General features: G+C 49.1%; 2 protein-coding genes across 7 annotated transcripts; one reads left to right on the forward strand and one right to left on the reverse strand.

Moving 5' to 3' along the window:
- The first annotated feature begins 2,957 nt into the window (after positions 1–2,957).
- On the forward strand, positions 2,958–6,184 carry LOC6725266. Of its 5 annotated transcripts, XM_039298114.1 has the most exons (6): positions 2,958–3,300; positions 3,626–3,825; positions 4,321–4,338; positions 4,557–4,845; positions 4,996–5,215; positions 5,621–6,184. In XM_039298114.1, exons 1-6 carry the CDS (start codon positions 3,117–3,119, stop codon positions 5,736–5,738), a joined length of 1,029 nt encoding a protein of 342 aa, XP_039154048.1. In that variant the 5' UTR covers positions 2,958–3,116; the 3' UTR covers positions 5,739–6,184. The 5 variants fall into 5 exon arrangements, with proteins under 5 accessions (XP_039154048.1, XP_016038274.1, XP_016038271.1 ...); XM_016173509.2 differs by lacking the exon at positions 4,321–4,338 and having other exon boundaries at positions 3,626–3,885; XM_016173506.2 differs by lacking the exon at positions 4,321–4,338 and having other exon boundaries at positions 3,626–3,885; positions 4,557–4,785.
- On the reverse strand, positions 6,046–21,084 carry LOC6725268 (dmX-like protein 2). 2 transcript variants are annotated; one of them, XM_044923787.1, is made up of 15 exons: positions 20,835–21,084; positions 18,231–18,448; positions 18,018–18,166; positions 10,611–17,585; positions 9,472–10,551; positions 9,186–9,413; positions 8,753–9,109; positions 8,431–8,695; positions 8,285–8,372; positions 7,954–8,223; positions 7,815–7,884; positions 7,668–7,742; positions 7,474–7,607; positions 7,327–7,410; positions 6,046–7,263 (listed from the first exon to the last, which is right to left on the reverse strand). In XM_044923787.1, the coding sequence occupies exons 1-15, from the start codon at positions 20,919–20,921 to the stop codon at positions 7,063–7,065; spliced, it is 10,281 nt and encodes a 3,426-aa protein (XP_044779722.1). In that variant the 5' UTR covers positions 20,922–21,084; the 3' UTR covers positions 6,046–7,062. The 2 variants fall into 2 exon arrangements, with proteins under 2 accessions (XP_044779722.1, XP_039154044.1); XM_039298110.2 differs by having other exon boundaries at positions 9,189–9,413; positions 20,835–21,083.
- Between the last annotated feature and the right edge of the window lie 226 nt (positions 21,085–21,310).

The raw sequence follows: 21,310 nt of genomic DNA on the forward strand, positions 1-21,310 counted from the left end.
TATTGTTTAGCATGTTTCGACTGCAATTTAAGCCGAATTTTAGATCTTCTCTAGTCAGTTCAAAGCGTTTTTTGTTCGTTTTGTCACGCCCACCATACAGAAACACACACACACGCATACACACCAACACACACACACTCATAGTTTTATATAGTCAAGGCAAGCTTTTAACGCCCCCTGCCACGCCCCCGCCCCTAAACCTAAGCTGTATGTACTTGTATGTAATATCGAAACACACAAAACAAAAAGCAACAAAAAAAAAATAACATGAAAAAAATGCACTTCAAATATGAAAACGATTCAAAATGAAACTCTTGATTTTTTTTTCGAACCCATTGAAATTTGGAAATTCATCGATTTATATAGTTAATAATACTACCTATATCGTGCTAAACAAAAAAGGCGCCGGCTAAGTGTAATGCAAACTAAAAACATAAAAACAAAACATATGCATATGAAATATAATCGAAAAATTATACAAATGCTAAGAAAAATGAGAATCACAAAAGTTGTTTATGCTGCTTTTTGCAAAGAAAAGAAAAGAAAATGGAAAATAAAAACCAGAAAATTAGGCTATACTTAAATATACATACAAATTAAATACGTATATGTTTAAATTGAATATAAATGAGTGTGTACGCTTGGCACAAAAAGTAAACCAAAACCATAAACAATCCAAAAAGAAAAGAAAAAACGAAACAACAAAAAAAGAACAAGAAAAATAACTAATTACGCTAAGGAGCAGAAGAATCGGAGTAATTCGGAAAACTACTATACGAATCTAATGTTTTGCCATGTAAGTTCTATGAATGTCCCACCTGCCTGATGTCCCCGCTTCGAGAAAATGCCTAGATGACCGCCCCCCTCCCCCCCAGCTCCCCGCTAATTTGCACCGCCCCTCCGCCCACCCACCCCCTCGCCAAGGTCGTTGGGGAATTTTTGTGCGATATAGTGTACTTCTATGTCCATCGATCCGCCGCATAATTGTTAACATTTGTATCGGTTATTAACGTAGTTGTTGTGTATGTATGTATGTAAGTATGTAAATGTGTGCTTACCCCCAATGCCAGCGCCCACGCACCCCGCCCCCCCCCCCCCCTCGCCAACCCAGAGAAAATAACGATTACGATTAACGGTAAAGATAGCGATACTCAATTCTTGTTGTTATTGGCAGCGCATGTCTTTTTAAGAGCTAGTGATATATGATTTATCCTCGATTCTTCTCCCAAAAATCAGACGTTTTTTAGCAAGCAAAACCACACACACACACACACCAATACACACCCAAACACACACACACACTAGGACACAAAAGAGTGATCTCCACGAAATGCTTATATTACTATATAGTATATACACACCCATATATAAACAGCGTATAAAGATTATAAAAGTATATATATATATATAAATCATACCAATTGTATAACACTTTCGAGCAGTGAAATTCCAAAACCCTTTCATCATATAGAAGACGATCAAATCCAAAAGAGACGTACACTTTTGCTTGCTCCTCAGTTCCATCGATCAGTTCAATGCCGATCCTTCCGATCGTTGAGTCCTTGTTTATCATCCAATACCGAAAACCAAATCGAATACATCATAATGAGGCGAAACGAACCGAATCGAATCGAAACGAAATGAAATTAAATGTTGCCATGTATAACACTTTAGTAGTCTATTATTATTATTATTATTATTATTGCTACGATTATTACAATATTATTAAGCGAAGGACACATTTTGTTTAAACGAAGGAAGGCAAACGAAGAAGCAAACAAAAATATTATAAATATTCAAAAATGAAAACTGACAAAATTAATTTAAATAAAATAATTTATTAATAAACCACATATTATAAAATGAAAAAAACAAAAAAAAAACAATCCTTTTTATCGAAACTTTTAAGTTAAATGCGTCGTAATTTTATAATTATGGGGCAATATGATATCATATCATGATGAAAGTTGACTGCCTTATACGCTGAAATGCGTTCTTAGTGTCCGCCAAAGATTCACTGCAGCCGCATGGCCAATTTGTGCGGGCAACCTTGGTGTTCCGAGCTCCAAATCACAGTACCGGACGCCCTTGATCCCATTTGGGCTCCTTTTGCCGCCAGCTGATATCCGAGTGCCCATAAGCGATCATCATCATCATCGGCTCGTTATATAATTCGCAATTCGGCGGGGCATGTGGCTCCATTTTGGGGACAAGCCGTGTTCTTGAATTTTACGCAACAGTTGGCGCCGCCGCAGCGTGATCTTGGCTATATAGCCATGTCGATGGCGTCAACCTGCGGAACCCCACGAACCCATCTGCACCACCGAACCAAGCCAAACCAAACCGATACGATACGTTCCCATCCCATCCCATCAGCATCGCATCGCATCGCAGCTTTTGGTTCGCCCACTCCACCGGGAGAGGATCAATAAGAGGCAATAATGTGCCGTCGTCTAATTGTAAGAACCAACTTCCAATTTCAGAGACATCCGACATGATCGCATAACCCGTGCCCACAGCTCGGGGAAAACTGGTAGCGCTGCGAACTTTAATTCATTTTCGAACTATAATGATTTTTACTTATGCTTTTTAGTTGGAAGTAACTAAAAATTCAAAATTTATGAATTAAAAGCATGCGTATACGTAATTTTTCAGGGCTAGCTAAGAAATCGCGTATACGACCCGTTTTACATGTCTTTAAACAAAGTCATATGTAAATTCGATTGAAATACAGCTTTGAAAATGGTTTAAAAAGTATCCCTAATTCTTACTTTTCTGTATGCTACAAATAATATTTGGAAAATTCTAAAATTAAGCCTTTTAGTTCTGTCATCTTGCCCCCAGTTGTACGCGTGTGTGGGACTTTCATTTCGCTGATCGGTGCCCAAACCTAGAAGCCAAAGATGCGATGCGAAGCGGGCCCATCCGAGCGTATAAAAGCGCTTTGGAAACGCAGCTACATTTCAGTTGCTTCAAAATTATCGCCCCAACCGCCGGCCGCCTCAGCGAATTGCGATCGTTTTCGAACCGTTTTCGAATCGTTTTCGAGTAGATAACCGTTTTTTTTTGCGTTCCAAACCCGTTTTTTTCTGTGCCGCATTTTCTGAGCTTCGAACATGTCGTTCCTGGGCAACACATCCGATCTGGAGTGCGAAAAGAACGAGTTCCCGAGGCAGCGACCCTCGGGCATCATCACCAAGGTGGCCGCCCACAAGCTCTCCGCGGAGCCCAAGTGGACGGACAAGCGGGAGGATGACTCCGACTCGGAGGTCTCGTCGCCGGATAATTTCCTGACCAAAGGTGGACATGGCCCAACTCATATGCTAATCATAATACCCAGGGGATTACCATTATAATAATATAGTGATCTTTAATAATGCAAAGTTAGATCTTTCCAATATAATAGCTCCTTTTCTATTATATGTTCGAGTCAATCCACTTTCCTGTTCATATATATGACTGACATAAAAGGATACAGGCTAACCTATTGGAAGATTATGGGTTAGCCTAGGATAGTTTGGATAATAACACTAATATTTAACGTAGCAATCGTTATCCATCCCACTAATCTGGTAGTTGGAGAGACTAACCACGTAGCCTAACCAGAACGTAATCGTACTTACAGGCGCCTTCCTACTGACCCCATCCTACGAGTTGTCCATGGAGCGGGCGGCCCTCATCTGCGAGAAGATGGCATTCAAGGGATGCTTCAGCTTGACCAAAACCGCTACAGGCATTCTATTTAAATTCTCACACCCAGATGACTATCAGGCGGTGTTCAAGAAGGGCTTCCACAAGGTCACCGGGGCGCGATTCTACCGCAAGGTGAGCCCACCCACCCACACCCACATCTCCAGTGATTGGAAGGGCATTATGGGGCACAAGGTATGTGCCACAGCAGTGAGGTTAGAGGTGCAACACCTTCTCGATTCAGCTCGAACGTCCTGAGAGAGTATCTATCATAAGTGTGACTAAATACGTGCCCACACACATTCCAAATTTAGAATTCAATACTCAATGCTTTTATGGTTTACAAATTCCTATTCGAAATTCTAGTAAAGTACAAAAAATAATGTTAAATGTTACCACTTGCATTCAGTAACTGACCAAATTTAAAAATTACCTATTGAAGATTCGTTGCACCTGAAGTGGGTTTCGATGCCCCGAGACCCAGAACTTCCCAGAACTTCCCATCACTGCCCATTCCCATGCCACATCCCACCTCATCAGATCCGATCCCATCATCAACCGAGCATCTTCGGCCAGACTAACCCAACCGACAAGTGACACATGCAAATTTTATTTTACCCCATTTTGCAGCAAACATTCTCGCGCAGCGTGAGTATATCCATATAACCACATCGACCGATGACTCTCCTCCACTGAGATTGGAATTGACACAGCACAGACATAGACATAACCCTCAGAAAACCAAAAAAAAAAAAAAAGAAACCCCCCATATATCCATCGATCGACCTATGTAGCTTAGCCTAACCATGCGCATGCGCAGCAGTCACTCTCCGTTCTCCCTTCGTTCTCCCCTCTGTGACCCACAGATTGCCATACCGTGTCGGCCGAGGAAGACCTTCACCCTGTACGTGCTGGATGTGCCCGAGGATCTGCCCGTGGAGGACATCCGGCATGCCATGTATAAGTTCGACTCGGTGGTGGAGGTGGTGCGCCTGCACATCTACTCGAGCCTCGCCAGCAATGCCGCCAACGCCACCTCCTCCTCCGCCGTCGCCGCCAGCAGCTCCTCCGGCGGCGGCGATAAGGGCGTCGAAGGTGAGCAGATCCAGCTGCTGCACACGCCAACCCAGACGCTGCGCCGAGCGGCACTCCGAAGTAAAGTACCCTCCAATTGGTAACATGCGAAAATATATTGAAATTATGACCCCGTCCTCGTTTTCAAGTTCTCTGCAATCCCTAGATAGTAAATCCTGTCGTGAAATGGTCAATAATTCCTCTCCCCGCTCTTTGCCAACACACTTGCAGGCGTCTCCAAGAGCGTGGGTTCTGTGGTGGGCGATGCCATCGAGAAGGCCGAGCGTCCTGAGCGCAGAGAACTGCCTCCAGCCGTCATCCGGGTCACCCTGGCCTCCATGGATGAGTACAACATCCTGTTGCAGAACGGACTCAACTTCTACGATGCCACGTTCTTTCCCACTGAGGCCAACATCTCGCTGAAGGGCGCCAAGATCGATTATAAGCGCAGGTATGCGAATAAAATGTCAAATCTTCCATTTTAGGGTCACCAGTCCCAACTTTGGAGTATCGTAACTTGGCTTTAAGGCGTCGTATCATTGATTGTTATACCTTCCGTAACTCAGCTCAATGAGTACTCTCACCTAGAATCAAAAAGTGGAAGACAAAATTTTGACCAATTTTTTTCAAAATTTTTTAAGTGGAAAATTTCAGAAAAATTTCGAAAAAATTTTAAAAAAATTAAAATTCTAATTTTGAATGCAGATGATTAGAGTATAAAGTTTCGAGCATTTTAAGACATGCCAACTAAAATTCGGATTGATTTTAGCGAAGTTATGGGCTAAATAGGCCCATTTGGGGTCACCTTTAATATTTTCCTTTGAGCATCTTATTGAAGACCCCTTCTCGTCCCCAGAATGCTCGATGGCTCGATTCCCGGACGGGTGAGGGAACTGCTGCCCGTTTTCGATGCGGCTGGCTTCTGCAAGCTGCCACCGCCCACCAGCAAGCTAATTAAGCCGCCGAGGTCGTAGATGCCATACGATGCGATTACGATTACGATGACAACGCGTTCCGGCCAAATACACGGGCCCCCATGACGACCACACTCCGGATTCGGTACTACCCAGTTAATCTTACCCTACTTCGATGTATACTACGTACTACATAATGCTGTTTTCAACGGATGCCAACGTTTCCGCTCGATCCGCCGATCCGATCCAATTCGATCCATAATAATTCCTCTTTTGGCTACCATCTATGTTTTTGTTGCCTTCTCCCATCTATCTATCTATCTATCTGTCTCTCTCCCCTGTGAACTTTTCAACCTTCTTCGCTCTGTTTTTTTTTTTTTTTGCTAGTTTTATTATTAAAGGCCCATATAAGGCGTAGCGTCTAATTCGTTTGATTGTCTAACAATGAAAAAAAAATAAGCAAAAACACAGAAAAGAAACATAATAAAGATGAAATAAGAAAAACACTTTTCAATGGCAAACGGAAATGGAAACATTCAGTGAATTTGATGTGTATATTAGTGGGCAAATGGATGGTATCATATATGGCAAGCACACATCCTGTTCGCGATGATATGGAAATGGTCTCACATTCCACAGAAGAAGATAGACAAGACGCAGATTTTTGGTTTAAATAATTTTTTTTATTCATTTTGCACTTTATTTATTTTTAGTTAATTCATTTAGTTTCGTTTTAGGTATACATATATCTTGATTGATTCAACAACAGACAAATTTTTGCACAAAGCTCAACACAAAGACATAGATCGTAATATATATTCGTAAGCATATCAATTACCATACTGTCGAATGTCTTGTATATCGTATAATAATAATAATTAATTGATTTAAAGCATATAATAGATGTATATAATATATGTATGTATATATATATATATATCTTGTATCTGTATAGTAGTGTATAGTATATAGTCTGTTTAGGAAATACTCAAAGAACATGAAACGAATCAAGCGAATCGAGTCAGACACAAGTTTCGGTTTTTCGTTTCGTCATTTGGAAAAACATTAAATAGCAAATCGGAAACGGGCACAAAAAAAAAACAATACATTATGCAAATAAAAGTAGCAATACAATATGTATATATATATGTATAACTGTATGTGTAGGAAATTGAAATACAATTAAAAATGTTACAATAATCAACGATTAACAAAGAATACACATATCGTAGGACACTCGAATGGCGTCCCTTTTGCCGCGGCACACATAAAAACAGACGAGCACGGAGCAGAAACACGGACTTGGCTGCGGCAAATGGACACCGATTTGGGCACGGAATCCAGCTGGATTCGCGCCAGAAATGTAACGGATAGAATACAGCTTTCAATACACGGAGTGAACAATGTTGTCCTTCTCCACCAGCAGACGGACCTTCATGCAGCCATCGGAGCCGCACGAGAAGAGCCGTCCGAAGGCATCCACGTACACCTGGCTGACGCCCTGGCCAGTGTGCTTGAAGAATCCGTTCTTGGCATGCTCATGCGGGAACGTATTGATCAGCATGAACTGATTCATGTCCCAGATCTGCAGGATAAACACTGATTGATGAAAACATTCTCTACGAGTAGTTACGCCACTGAAATTCACCTTAATGTCACCCTCAATGGAGCCAGTGACAAAGAACTCCTCGTGCGGATCCAGAGCAATGCACTTGATGGTGCTATCATGGGCCTGTCGGAGAATTTAACATGATTATCACCCGTTTAAAATAGTTATTCTGTGCAAATAACTTACCTGATAGCGATGACGCAGCGTACGTTGTCTCACATCGAAGACGCAAACATCACCGCGTTTGCCGCACGAGATGAGCACCTGGTGCTGCGGAGCAAACACCAGACAGGACGAGCCCTGGTCGTGGCAGGTGAAGGCTGCAAAGGGAATCTCTTAGACATCGAAAACTTCATGGCCTTGGTCAATAGCAAACTTACCCGATACACAGGACTTTTTGTGGGGCAGCAATGTGTCCCAGATGTTGATGTTCTTGTTCTCGGAACTTTGGCCAGCTGAGAAAAAAATATGCAATGTAAAGAGTGCTCATTTGTGGACAGGCGGTGTGTTACCACATCACAACTCACCGCTAGCCAGGAGACTGCACGAGCCGAGGAACACGAAATCGGACAACGCCTTGTTGTGGCACTGGTAGCTCTGCGAAGTTAGGGATTGCATAGATTAAGATGTGGGTCACGAATGGAGCCTGATCATGTGTCAACTCACTATAAACGAACGATTGTTCTGCGAGGCGATGCCCGCCTGCCAGAGACTGAGCTTTCCGTCGCCATCGCCGATGCCGAACTTATTGCCCTGCTCGGAGAAGCGGCAGCGCGTCACCTTGGCAAAGGTTCCCGAGGTCCGGGGCGAGCAGACGGGCTGCTGGTGACCCCACTCCCAGATCTGCACGGATCCGTCCTGACCTCCAGTGAGATACAGCGGCATCAGCGGATGGGCGCTCATGCGCTTCACATTGTCCACCTTGTGGCGCAGCACCTGTTTTGGGTTTAAGGGCGTCGTTATATTTCATCTTAAAATGCTTGTTAGGATTACCCACCATGGATGTGCCGCGTCCCGATTGCGAAGCACTTTGTGTGCTGGCATTGGACTCGCTGTAGGCATTGCTGTTGCTTCCAAATTGGTTTCTGCACATAAGGACCATTGTTAAATTCAACATACTGGAATTTATTTGGATTGACTTACTGCTCCTGCGTTTGAATGATCAGGAAGGACGAGCTGTTGGTGTCCGCGTCCTTGGACAAGTTCATCATGTCGTAGTCGCACTCATCCTCGTACCAATTCGGCGACTCCAGCAGCAGTGAGATGTCGAACTCCTGGATCTCACGCGGATTCGCAAAGGCAATCATTGAGGAGCTGTTGTTCTTCAAGCAGAAGGACAATATTGACTCGTGGTCCTTGTGAATGATGCGGATGTGGTCGGTATTCTCGTTGGTCGAATGAGATTGACCTGCACAGAAGAGGTTAATGAAAACTAATCATACAATGTGACTGCCAAAAGACTCACCCTCATCCGTCTCGTTGTCGTTGTGGGTGTGATGCGATCCCCGCATGCTGGGCTCCATGTTCTTGCCAAAGATGCTCTTGATGAAGACCTCCTGGGCAGGCTCCTGGCGCACCAAATAGTTCCACAGTCGCCGGATGGGTCCAGCCGATGAACCGGAAACGAATGGTGTGTTGTCCTTATTCAGGAGCGAGCGGTACTTGTGGATGGCCAATCCGTTGATGCCGCTCTCCGCATAGCAGCCTGGTATATAATTACGGGACGGTGGCCCACGGGCTATGAGGTCGCTCAGGGCGAATTCCTGCCAGCGGTTGAGGGTCCTCAGCACCTCGTGGGAGAGTGGACTGATCACAGGCAGATCTGCACGAAACGGGGAGACAATATAGAGGGGAGCACTTAGTGGATGATGGCGAGTGGATGGATGAAATGTTACAACTACCCTGCAGCTCGATGCCGGCCACCTTGACCAACTCCTGGATCTTGTGCGTGCTGATCTTGATGAGCGCCAGGCGCAGGATACTCCACGAGTACGACGTGGGATTAGTGTGCTCCGTGTTATCCTTGGCCTTCAGCTGCGATCGGCTCACATTCACATCATCGTCGTCCTCCTCCTCCTCCTCGTTGTCCGACTCGTGCGAGTCGTCCGTGTCGTAGTCATCGCATTCTGTAAGGGATTAACCATCTTACTAAGTGAGTAATTACTTGAAGATTTAAAAACCTACCGGTTGTGGGCGGTTTGGTAAGGAAGTAGGACAGCATGGACGTCTCCGGTGGCATGAACTGCTCCCGGTATGTCGGCTTGTCCTCCTTCATGTTGCTTGAAGTGCTGTTCTGGCTAAAGCTGCCTAGGATTTTCATGTTCAGTTTCATGCGTTGTTTTGTAATGGAAGTAACCGTGTTCCAAACGCTATTCTCATCGGCCGGCTCTTCGGATGTGGAACCAGTACCACCACTTGCTCCGCCAGCTCCTGCTCCTCCGGTCACCATTTGGGTGGGAGGCGGTGCAGCAGCGGGCTTTATGAGCAACTTCTTCATGCCGCCGCCGAAAAGAGTGGACCAGGTCTCGTTGTTGAAACTCTGGCCACTCAGGCGGTACAACAAACGACTATCGCAGGTGGACAGCGAGTAAATAAAGAGCGCCATATAAGTGGACACAAAGGACTCCAGCAGCAGGACATTCAGCTTGGGCACATCCTCATCCTTTTCCCGCGCCAAAAGCGCACGCAGATTGGTTACACCCGGCCACTTGGAAGGCGTGGTGCACACGCCCGCTGGCTCATCCGTTGAGTACTTGCGCCTGCGGCCATAGGCATTCCGGCTACCCACCAGATAGCTGCACTCGAACGATGAGTTTATCTTGGCTATGTTCTCCATTCCCGGACTGGGGTAACCGTTGAAGGCCGAGTTGTTTACCACAAAGCTCTCGGAATCGCAGAGCGACTGGTAAATGCAGGATGACAGCGCCACGGCAAGATCCCGCAGAACAAAGATCTCGCTCAAAGCACTGGGCTCGATTCCCGGGAAGGGCAGCACCTTAATGATGCTCTGCAGCATGTCCACCGTCTGGGACTGCAGGTACTTGATGGGATCGGCGATCACCGTCTTGTTGCCCGCCACACAGGCGCTGAGCAGAGGCAAAGTGGTTGGGAAGGGTAGCGGACTCAGAAGCTGCTGTTGGGTCTTCTCCTGTTGGAGCTCCTGCAGTAGCAACACCAGCTCCATGCGCACGGATGCCAGGCCACCGCCACTGGCGCCGTGTAGGGAACAATAACTCAGCAGTGTGCGGAGTAGGGTTTCATTGGCTAGAGAAGAAAGTAATCTATTAGTTACTTACACAAGAATGTATCGAAGATGATCATACCCTTGAGCCATCGCTTGCGTTTGGCCGCCCGCATCACCTTGGCCTCAAAGTCCTGCTTGTCCTGCATGAGGATCTCGTGAAGCGTAGGTCGCTCGGTGCTGGGATAGATGCTGGCGTTCATCTCCTTGTCCCTGGCCTCGGCATCAGCATCGCCAGATTCGTGATTCGACTGCTCCGCTTGGCTGCAGTAGTTGCACAGCTGCTTGAGCGCCTCCACCTCCCGCTCCAGCCACATGTACAGCTGGTAGCGCAACTGGCCGCCATCCACCTCAAAACCAGTGGCCAGCGTAGACAACTCCTCCATGAGGATCTTCAGACAGGCGACGAACTTAAGCTGCTGCGCCATGATGTCCATCTTCGTGTCGTTGCCATTCGATTTACCTCTGCCTAGGATTGGGGCCTGCGGCTGCGGGGTGGCCAGCTCCGGTTCGTCAGGCTCCAGATCTGGGTCTTCTTCATCGTCCTCATCATCCCACTTTATTTCGAACTTGGCTTCCGGCTCGCTGGACACGGGTGCGCCCCAGTCGAAGGCATCCGCAGTGTTTGACGCAGCGGCAGGAGTTGCTCCCCACTGGTCCATGATGCCCGTGTTGATCAGCTCCTCCTTGTTCTGCTGGGCACGCTCCTGCGCCTGGCTGCCGGCCACACTGCCACCAGAATCGTCGCTGATCTTCTGGGGCAGCTTGTTGAGCACCTCGAGCGCCAGCGCCGGGCAGCCGCTCTTGAAGTGCCCATGGGCGGTGGTGAAGTACAGTTGCCGCTCGATGGGCGTTATTGAATCCTCCAGCTGCAGCTGCTTGTCGCAGGCCACGGCACTGGGAGCAGCATCGCCGGCATAATTGAATCCGGACAAGACCACATGCGCAATGCGCTTCTCCTGCGCCGACAAAGCGATGTTCTGCCGGATGAGCAGCGGATGGGTGCGCAAATAGATGTAGAAGTTAAAGACATTAGGATTTGTGGCCTGCTGTTCGGGACGCAGAAGATCCTCCTCCCTGTAGCTGCTGTGCAGGCTGCCCACATTGTTCAGGAGCAGGGTGTTCAAGCTTTCCTGATACTTCTTGATCGTCCAGTAGGTCATCGAGCGCAGGAAGGGATCGGGATGCGCGCGGCTGAGATCACAGCGCCCAGTTTCCGCATCCGTGCCCAAAATGTGCTCGTGCAGCAAGTGGTGGTAGTAGCAGCCCTCGCCGTCGCCCTCATAGAGTCGAGCTATGATCAGGGCCAGTTGGAAGTCCTCCAGCTTGTTCATGCACACTTCGATGGCGTCGTTGAGGCTATTGGCCAGCAGGAAGAAGGCCACCGCGTGCTCGAATCTCTGCTTGCCCAACAGCACAAAGGCATTCTTCAATGCCGCCTTGCGCCAGCGATCCTCGGCAAAGTTGTTGCCAAAGAAGGCGGTCATCTTCTCGTCCCGACGTGACCGGAACAGACCCCAGACCAGGGACTTCTTCTTCATGGCCAGGTAATAGATGGCCGCGTCCAGTGGCTCCTGCTTCTGCTGGTAGGCGCACTTGGCCAGCTTCTCCACGCATCTCCTCAGTGTGTTTATGTTCTTCAGCCAGTAGCCGACGCCCAGATCCCGCAGTGTTGCCCAGCGAAGATCGCCTTTGGTGTAGCTAGGAATGAGGTTAAGCAGCTCCTCCTCGCTCTCCGAGTGGAAGGCCCACACGATGTTGGAGGTGCCCACGCCCTGGCGCTGGAACTGCGCCCTCTGCTGGAGCGGCAGGCAGCGCAGCAGGTAGGTGAAGTGCTTCATGGCCAGCAGAAAGCGTAGGCCGCAATCATCCAGGGAATCAGTACTGGTGCTACCGTCCTTAACGGCTCCCGATCCAGCTCCGCCGGCCATTCCGCCCGACTTGCCCTGATCGGCGGCAAACTTGTCGGAGAAGTCCGTATTGCACGTGGCCACCGTATCGGCCAGAGCCAGCAGATGCATCTGGTCCAGCGAGGAGAGTCCTGGCAAATGGGTGTGGGTCAGCAGGCGCGAAAGAAGCTGTCCCTGCCGCGGACCAAAGTGCGAAATGGAGTGCTTCTCGGGCAGCGAGAGACGACGCTCCTGGCGCTTCTTCTCATCACCCTCGCTCAGCAGCTCATCCAGGTTGTCCTCCGAGTTGTGCATGTCGAAGAGCTCGTCGTAGTCCTTGTCGCCCTCAGCATAGTTGTTGCTCTGGCCCGGCGTCTCACGATCCGCATTCAGGAGCACCCACAAGGGTAACGGCGGAATCGAATTGATCTCCGCGTAGTCCAGCATCAGCTCCTCGGGAATTTGGGTGGTGCTGCCGCGATGCTCCGCCTGGATGTTCTGATCAGCCGTGTAGCTAATGCTCAGGGTGCGAGATCTCGACCAGCTGCGCTGTCTGGCATAGCCATCATCGTCCTGGTTAACTGTACTCGAACTATTGCCACTCATGCAGCGCACCAGATGCGCCAGGATGGCCTTCACCCAACGGATCTTGCCGCAGTTTAGCAGCTCCATCAGCTGCTTGGGATGGTATTGCGGCAGCACTGGACAAGCGATGCGAGAGGCCTGGAACAGACCGAAGTCCGTCATGTAGTCATCGTTGCCGCCGTCATCAGCGCCACCGCCATACGTTCCAGCTCCTCCTGCGCCGCCGGCTCCGTTCATGTTGGCCATGCTCGTGTTGCCCAGACGACGCTTCTTGTCGTGCGACAGCAGCTGCAGATTGGCCGTGCTGACCTTGCTGATTAGCGGCATGGACGCCACGTTCTTGAGGCGCAGCTGCGTGGACTCGTTGGCCAGCGAGCGCAGATCCTCGTCCCTCAGGTTACGGGTATCCGGTACATCTTCGCCAGCAGCAGCCGCCGCAGCGGCAAAGTGCGAGGAATAATGTGGCTTCCACTGCGAGTAGACGTGCATCTCGGAGTCCATGGCCACCACTAGAATACCATCACGCACCCAAGAGATCTGCATGGGCAGCGGCGGCAGACCATCGGCGGTCTGAAGGTCTATCTGCCGCAACTTCATCCAACGGATCTCGTCCACAAAGTTGGGCTGCGCCAGCGAACTAGCCTTTCGCAGGATGGGACGATTCACTGAACGCGACTCCTTCATCGCCTTAATGTTCGCCTGGGCAATGTCCGAGCTCACTGGAGTGTACAGCAGAATCTTGCTGCCCACCGCAACGGTTAGGATGTGTGAACCATCCTCTTTGCTCACCCAGTCCAGTTGGACCAGATGCTTCTGGGTCAGCGGACAGGTGTTTCCATTTTCGGCTATGCTCTTGCGAAGAGATTGCAGCGTACTGAAGCTGGGCACGGTTAGCAATCCGGATGCAGCGGCCGACGGTTGCCTATTGACGGCCAACTCGGGTGTGGTCTCGCCACTCCGCGGGGATCTGCTCTCCGGATCGTGGGCGAAGGTGTGCAGGACCTGGTTCAGCCGTTGCTTCTTCGCCAGCAGGCGACTGTCGTGCAGGTAACTCAGATCGATGCCGTGACCAATATTGATTCGCGGCAAATGGACATTCTTCAGGTGAATGGTGTCCTCCAGCACCCACTCACTGCCGCCGGAGCTCTCGCACTCGTAGATGGCCACGCAGAGGTTCACGTAACGCGAATCCGGATCGGGTCCCTTGTTGGGTCGGGTGAAACTCTTGCCGTACTTGTAGGCACAGGCTATCCGGCCGGAATAGGCGGCACTGATGTTCAGCGGCTGGCCCGGAATCTCGATGGCCGAATGCTGGATGCGACTGAACATCTTCCACTCGCTCCAGTGATAGGCATCGCCTTCCGTATCCGGATCATCCTCATCACCGATGGGCTCGCACTTCCAGAAACGCGAAATGGAATCCGAGCAGGCGGTCACAATGATGTACGGCGCAAAGCAGGCTGGGTAAATGCTGGAGCTGCTCAGGTGGCCGGCGGCCGGCGAGGCATGGATGACGTCCACGCCCTCGGGCAGCGGCAGCTCTTGGGTGCACACCTTCTTCGTGGTAATCGAAATGTGCGGCGCCTCCACTTGGGGACCAAAGTGCTCGGCTCCCGTCAGTGTTTCCGCTCCCTGCGACATTCGCCTGGGATTCGGATTACCACCGGCGCCATCCTCATCTGGCTCCTGGGTGAGGTTACTATCCGGCACATACATGGCCGTCTCGGAAAGGAACGAGCTCTGCTGCTTCGAGCTAATGACTATGCGCCACATGTGTATGGTGCTGCCGCGCAGGGTTTTCTCGATGTTCACAATGTAGAAGGGCTCCTCGAAGTCCGCATTCCGCTGCAAGTCGACGATGGCATCCATGTCCGACTCGAGCAGAGCGTTCAGACGCGGCTCCTCCAGATCATGGGGATCCGCCTGGGGCGTCCTCTGGCCACCCGTTATCAACTGCGCCTGGAACACGTGCAGGAACTGCGTATTTTGCCAGTCGTGCTTGGCATCCGAGATGGCGTCCAGCTGCAAGATGCAACCGGGTCTCGCCGTCGACTGCTGTGACACAACCTTGAGCTTGTCGTGCAGCGCCGATCGCTGGGCCCGCATCGTGGACGAAGCATTCGACATCATCGACGACAGCGAATGCGACTTGTGCAGCGTGTTTAGGTTCTCCGAGCAGGAGATCTCCGCCAGCAGGGTGCGGGCATCGATCACCGCCTGATAGACGCGCAGGTTCTCGCCATCGCTGGCCACGAAGCAGGCGGACGGGGAGTTACTGTAGCTGCCCAGTGTGGTGCTCGGCAGGAGGGTGGGTATCCAGGCCACATTGCTGAAGGCCGAGATCTCCGGCGAGTTAATCCTCGCCAGCTCGCTGACACCGCCCGAATGGCACAGCGGTCCCACGGAGTCCACACGCCAGAGGATTAACTCCGAACAAAAGCCCGTGGGCGTAAATACATCTTTGTCTCCATTGGAACCACCGGAGGGACCGGCTCCAGTCCCGCCGCCCGAGGGAAGTCCACCACTCAGGGGTTGCTCAAACAGTGACATTGGCGACTTGGCCTCCGAATCGGGCAGGTTGTGGTGCGAGGTGGAGACGAGCAGCGGCAACACCGGGTGGCAGGTGATGTCGTTCACCCGGAACCGATGGCCGGAGGCACGGCTTACGTGGCCAATGCTTAATACTTGGGTAAACTTCGTCTTGAAGGCAAACGTCAGCTGCCAGAGGTTGAGGGTTCCATTTGAGTGCTTGGTCACCATGGAAACCGAGGGAGAAACGTTCAGTGGCAATGCACTGGCTCCAGTTGCAGCCGAATCTTGCGAGCTACTGCTGTGCTCGGCTGCTCCGCCTCCACTAGCCGCAGCACTGCGATCGCCACCACCCTCATCCTGATCTGCGTCGCCTTCGCGATCTCCATCCTCGTCATCGGCAGCATCCTCCTGCTCTTCGTCGTGCCTCTCGAAGGTCTGCCCCGAATGCTGGTCACTCTTCAGAGAGGAATCATCCGCGTGTCCCTTGTGGAACTCATCCTTGCTGCGCACATTGTTCGCTATGTCGCGGAAGGCCAGCGGATGCGTGCCCGTGTTGAAGAGGCTGACCGTGGTGGACATGGACATGGCGTCGCCCAGAGGGAAGGCCGAAGGAATACGAGTGGAGAAGGAGACCTGCGCCTGCCTGAACGAGCCCGGATAGTAGTCATCCAGCCACTCGATCACCCAGATCAGGTAGCTCCCATCCACCGGATGAATGGCGAAGAGCAGATCCGGGCTCTGGTGCCAGTCGCGCAACAAACACTCGATCTTATTGTCCAGCGAATCCACTAGCTGCGTAATCGGATGGGCCGGCTCATTGTTGAGCGAGTTCTGTGACGTCGTATTGGACATGGAGTTCAGATGCAGCCCGGCACCGCCTCCTCCGCCGCCCATTCCCGTGCCCGCCGTGTGCTGAGAATACCGGCTAAACTCCTCGCCGCTGTCGTCCACGGACACCGACTTGGATGAGCGCAGGTACTTCTTGTGCGCATGCGCCTGCGAATGGGAACCGTGGGCATCGTCCGGTAGATCGACGCCGCCGCTGGAGGCGTTCCCATGACCATTCTCCTCGTCGATCACCTTCTTGGTGAGCTCCTGGAGTATGGCCTCCGCCTGCAGCGTGAAATGCATCTCCTTGTTGTTCAGCCAGTGCAGGATAAAGACATTCTGATTGGCCGGATCGCTGGTCTGCATCGATGGCACCAGCGGGATGTCCGTTTCCGCGTTTATCGACGCGGCCAGGTGGAAGTGCATACCGGGTGTAACGCCCGATCCCTGGAATCCGTAAGAGTGAAAATCGTGGACGCTGCACGAGGATGGTAGCGAGGGTATTGGTCCCAGGTAGTTTGTATAGCTGGCCGGGGAGCTACCCATGCCACCCATTGCTCCAGCGGTTCCACCGCCACTCGCAGCGCCTGCACTGGCTGCACCCGGCACGGCATTCGCTCCGGCCTTCATGTGCCGACGGATATGGAAGCAGGTCTTCATGTGCTTCAGCCTCTGCATGAACCGATGCTTGTGCCGATGCGTACGGAACTTGGGGTTCTGCGAGGCCATCGGATCGAACTGGGTCATGTTCACCATGCCGTCATCCGGCAGCACAGTCTCGATCCAGATGCGACATATGTTGTCCAGACACGACGTGACCAGCATATTGGCCACCGAACCCTTGGGCATGTACTTGCTCGTCTTGCGCCACACAATATTGGACACGGCTCGCGGATGGGCGATGTACACGTAGGTGAAGTTCAGCTCACCGCCAGAACTTGAGGTGGTGCCATCGTCCACTCCATGGCGATTTGATGGCGTGGGTCCGGCATTGGAGGAACCCTTGGCCGGGAACAGAACCTGTTTGTTCTCATACCAGATCTTAACCAGCCGATCGTTGCGTCCGCAGGTGGCAAAGAGCGTTCCATCCGGACTAAATGCCATGTGGTAAATGGGTATGGCCGTCTGGCAGCTCCATATATTCTCCCACGTGGACACATCCTCCGACTGGGCGTTGCTCGTCTGCTTGGGCTCTTTGCTCTCGCCAATCTCGAACTTGACACCTATTTGAAAAGGTGAAAATATCTTCAATGAAACCTTTCACAGTGCTCTGATATCAAATAAATAATTACAAATGGAACTCCAGTATCCAGTATCATCCCATAAACACAAACCAGACTAAACAAGAAACTGAGCACATCGCTCTTAATTACAGGCATGCAGCTATTAGACACCAAAAATTTTATCTTACAGTACGTAAGATGAGAAATAGTTAATGATACAACCTTGCAATTGAAAATATTTTATAATAGCGCCATAAAATTGGAAAATGGAAACGGAAACACCCCACTGACGACATCGAAACTCTATTATAAAACGTAAAAAACAAAAACCCATTGCAAGCAATTTGCATTTGTGATTCATCTCCGCCCACGCAAATCGATAGTTGGCCACACAGAGACACATAGAAATGGGGTGTTGGGCAGTTGGCTTACCCGTGTGCTCCTCCTCCTGCTGGTGAGTGGGCGACTTGCTCTTCCACAGCTGGATGTTGGTGCCGCCGGTGAGGAGGCGGGTGCCCTCCAGATTCCAGGACAGGGTCACCACGTTCGAGTGGCTGGTGAAGGAGCCCGTTTGCACCCATCTGTGGGGGGATGGGAAATCAAGTTAGTATGTCTCTGGGCTTCTCAATACCATCGCTAGCTTACCTATAATCCAGGAAGTGGGTATTGTGTTTGCTCGACTCAATCACCGGCGTGGGCTCAAAAATGCATATCTTATTCTCATAGGCTGCTGCTATTTTTCCGGTATCGGTGCTGCAGTCCAGGGCGGATATCTTGACATAGCCATGGTTGGCGCCCGGAATGATCTGGACGCGCTCGAAAGTGCTTGCCAGGATGACCACATTGCAGCCGGCGGCGTAGGCCTGGAAATGGGGATTTTGTGAGTACTGCAGTTAATCTAAGCGTTATACGATCGTTATGTGCTTTCTCAGCTATTTGTTTTCGAGTGGCTATGTGTATATAGGGCGGGTGGGTATATAGCTTTATATCGATAACAATACCCCAACTGTCCAGTTAACTGGCTTATCAGACTGGCTGACTAGGCTCTTGCCACATCATGTTTGGTTACCTGGTTAGCTAAAGTGTGTTTGATTTATTTGTTGAGCTGTCGCTGATATGCTCATTATCGTGGCCAGAAATTTGAATACCCTGTTCGAGTGGACTGGGGGGGTATACTATTTATAGTGGGAATATTATGCATGTTAATTATCTCTGAATCATTGCCGCATAACGATCTGTGGCAAAGGAGCATGTAAAGGGTTGAGTCAGCAGGCTTTATCTTTATAATTGGCTCATTGATGCGGGAGATTACAGATAGCCCATTTAGTTACAATAGCGATAAATGGGGAATATCAACAGGGAATCTGTTTGCAATGGCTTATCGCGATATTGGAATGTGAGCCTTATTTTGCTAGTCAATGAATCCTCCATCATTTCATGAAAACAAGGGTATTAACAACTTCGTCACAAAGGAACCACCTGCTAACTTTTTGACATAAAAAGGTTCAACTACTCTGCTTTTCTGTCGTGTTTATTTTTAACTTTTTGTTTTCCTGTTTTCCCATTGCTTCAAATGTCAGCTTATGATGTCTTTATGCGTGTAACTGCGAATATTATAATATATTAACACACCGATGATACTTTTCAATGGAGGGTTTTCCGAACTTTTCGCTTACCAACCCATTAGTGTTCCCGCGGATAAGATAACTTTATATGAAAGTTTGTTACCTGGTGAAAAAACAGTGCTTTTTTTACGATATCCTATTGTATTGCTATACTATTAAAATTCGACTTTAAATGCGGTTTTAATGAGTTTATTATTTTTGGTTTCCCCTTCCAACCGCTAGGTGGCGCCAGGGGATTGTGTTCGTGCCGATCATATACTACATAAATATATACACGCACACATACATCCACACATATGCAAACACTCGAAATTAAACAAATTGAAATGATGGCAAATGATATGGCGCAAGGCGGTAGGCAGTGGGTGGGTGTTGGGCGGTCGGTCTGTGAACGGGGGACTGTGTCAACGGCGGTGCTGATTACAGAATAGAATATAGTAGAATATAGAATATATAGAATGTACACATACGCCCCGTGGGGCCTCTCATTAGAATGGCGAAATGTGCACAGTAGTTAATTATGCTTCCTTGGGTTTTGCAGGAAAACACAGACCTTGTTCTCTACATCGGATAAACATTCTGAGTAAACATATAGTACACATGTCTCAATGGGTGTAATGTTTATAAACTCAAAGTTGACATAGCGAAGTTGATAGTGGGCTCTTCAACTTTTTCCGGTTACCGTTAAAGGTTTAATATAGATTGCTTAGAGAATTTGGTAGTATATAGTATAGGGATCGAATAAGGCACATTATAAATGCGTGCTCACGTTTTTTATTATGGCCGTTTATAATTCCAATTTGCCATTGACGTGGGTCGGCGAAAGGGGTGGAGGGGCGGGGGGTGCTGGATTAGAGAAAGGGTTCGTGGGCGTGGGGAGGTGGGAGGTGGGCAGCCTGCAAGCTGCGAAATTAGGGCATCAAAGGCCACCTGACCAATCGAAGGGTACACACACACACACATACTCGCACTTCTATATATACATGCGTATATACTTTCAAGCACACACTCTTACTGCAACTGGCGCATGTGTATGTGTTTGTGCGTGCGGCTTGTTTACTGCCAGCACTTGACCTTAAAAAAATAAAAATGTAATTAATTGCTGGCCAGGTATGTAAATGCAGGTGAAAACAAACATTGTGTTGTATTTGTTGTGCCACACAACACACACACACACACACACTCGAGCTGCACACTTTGTTGTTATCGAATTTTTGCACAGCGCCAGAGCCAGCAAACACGAAAAGTTCTCTATCTCATCATTTGCATTTGATTTTTTAATTGACCACCAAGTGTGGCAAAAAAACGATATAAAATTCAACACACACATTCACACACACCGCACACACGCACACCACACACACGCAAATATGTAAATAAAAACATTAAAGACGTGCTCCGATCGGTTCTGGTTGGAATGACGACGATGGTGATGATGATGCCCCGTTTCCAATTGGAAACGTATTGGGATTGTGCTGAAAAAACGGTTCAACCTTTTGAACCAAGTGTGCGTGGGGGGGTTCGGGGGGCGTGTCCGGCTGGTTGGGCCGCTAATGGTTCACATTCCGCCACCGATTTTCACCCAATTCGATCCGGATTCGGATTGGGATGGCTCTGTGCTTACTGTAAATGGTATTCCTTCCACGGAGCCAATGGCGAAGCACCGGTCGCCTGCATTGCAGGCGCCGCTCAAAATCTGATGACAATTCATAATTTACACACAGTTGATTATCACATCACAGCGCACGGATATTGGGGTCTTGGTTCTTTGGTTTCTAGCACGAATTTTCCTTGCTTCTTGTAACAAACGACAACAAAGTGACATTACATAAAAATTAGAGTTGGGTTCTTGGCCAGCGCGGCCAATCGAACTATCGATATTAGGGATGGCACAGCATGGAAGGCGAAATATCGCCTGAGTGATTTAAATACGGTTACTCCAATTAACCGAAAAACTGTTTATCATTTTATTAAAATATTATTATTCAAATATTTATATAAGTATTTATTTTATTTTCAAAAACTAGAGCTGAATATGTTAACCTATTGAAATAATATAAAATTATTCTGCTTCGCCTATATTTAGTATTTTTTCTAATT

This window comes from Drosophila simulans, chromosome X (assembly GCF_016746395.2).
Source record: "Drosophila simulans strain w501 chromosome X, Prin_Dsim_3.1, whole genome shotgun sequence".
Taxonomy (NCBI): Eukaryota; Metazoa; Arthropoda; class Insecta; order Diptera; family Drosophilidae; genus Drosophila; species Drosophila simulans.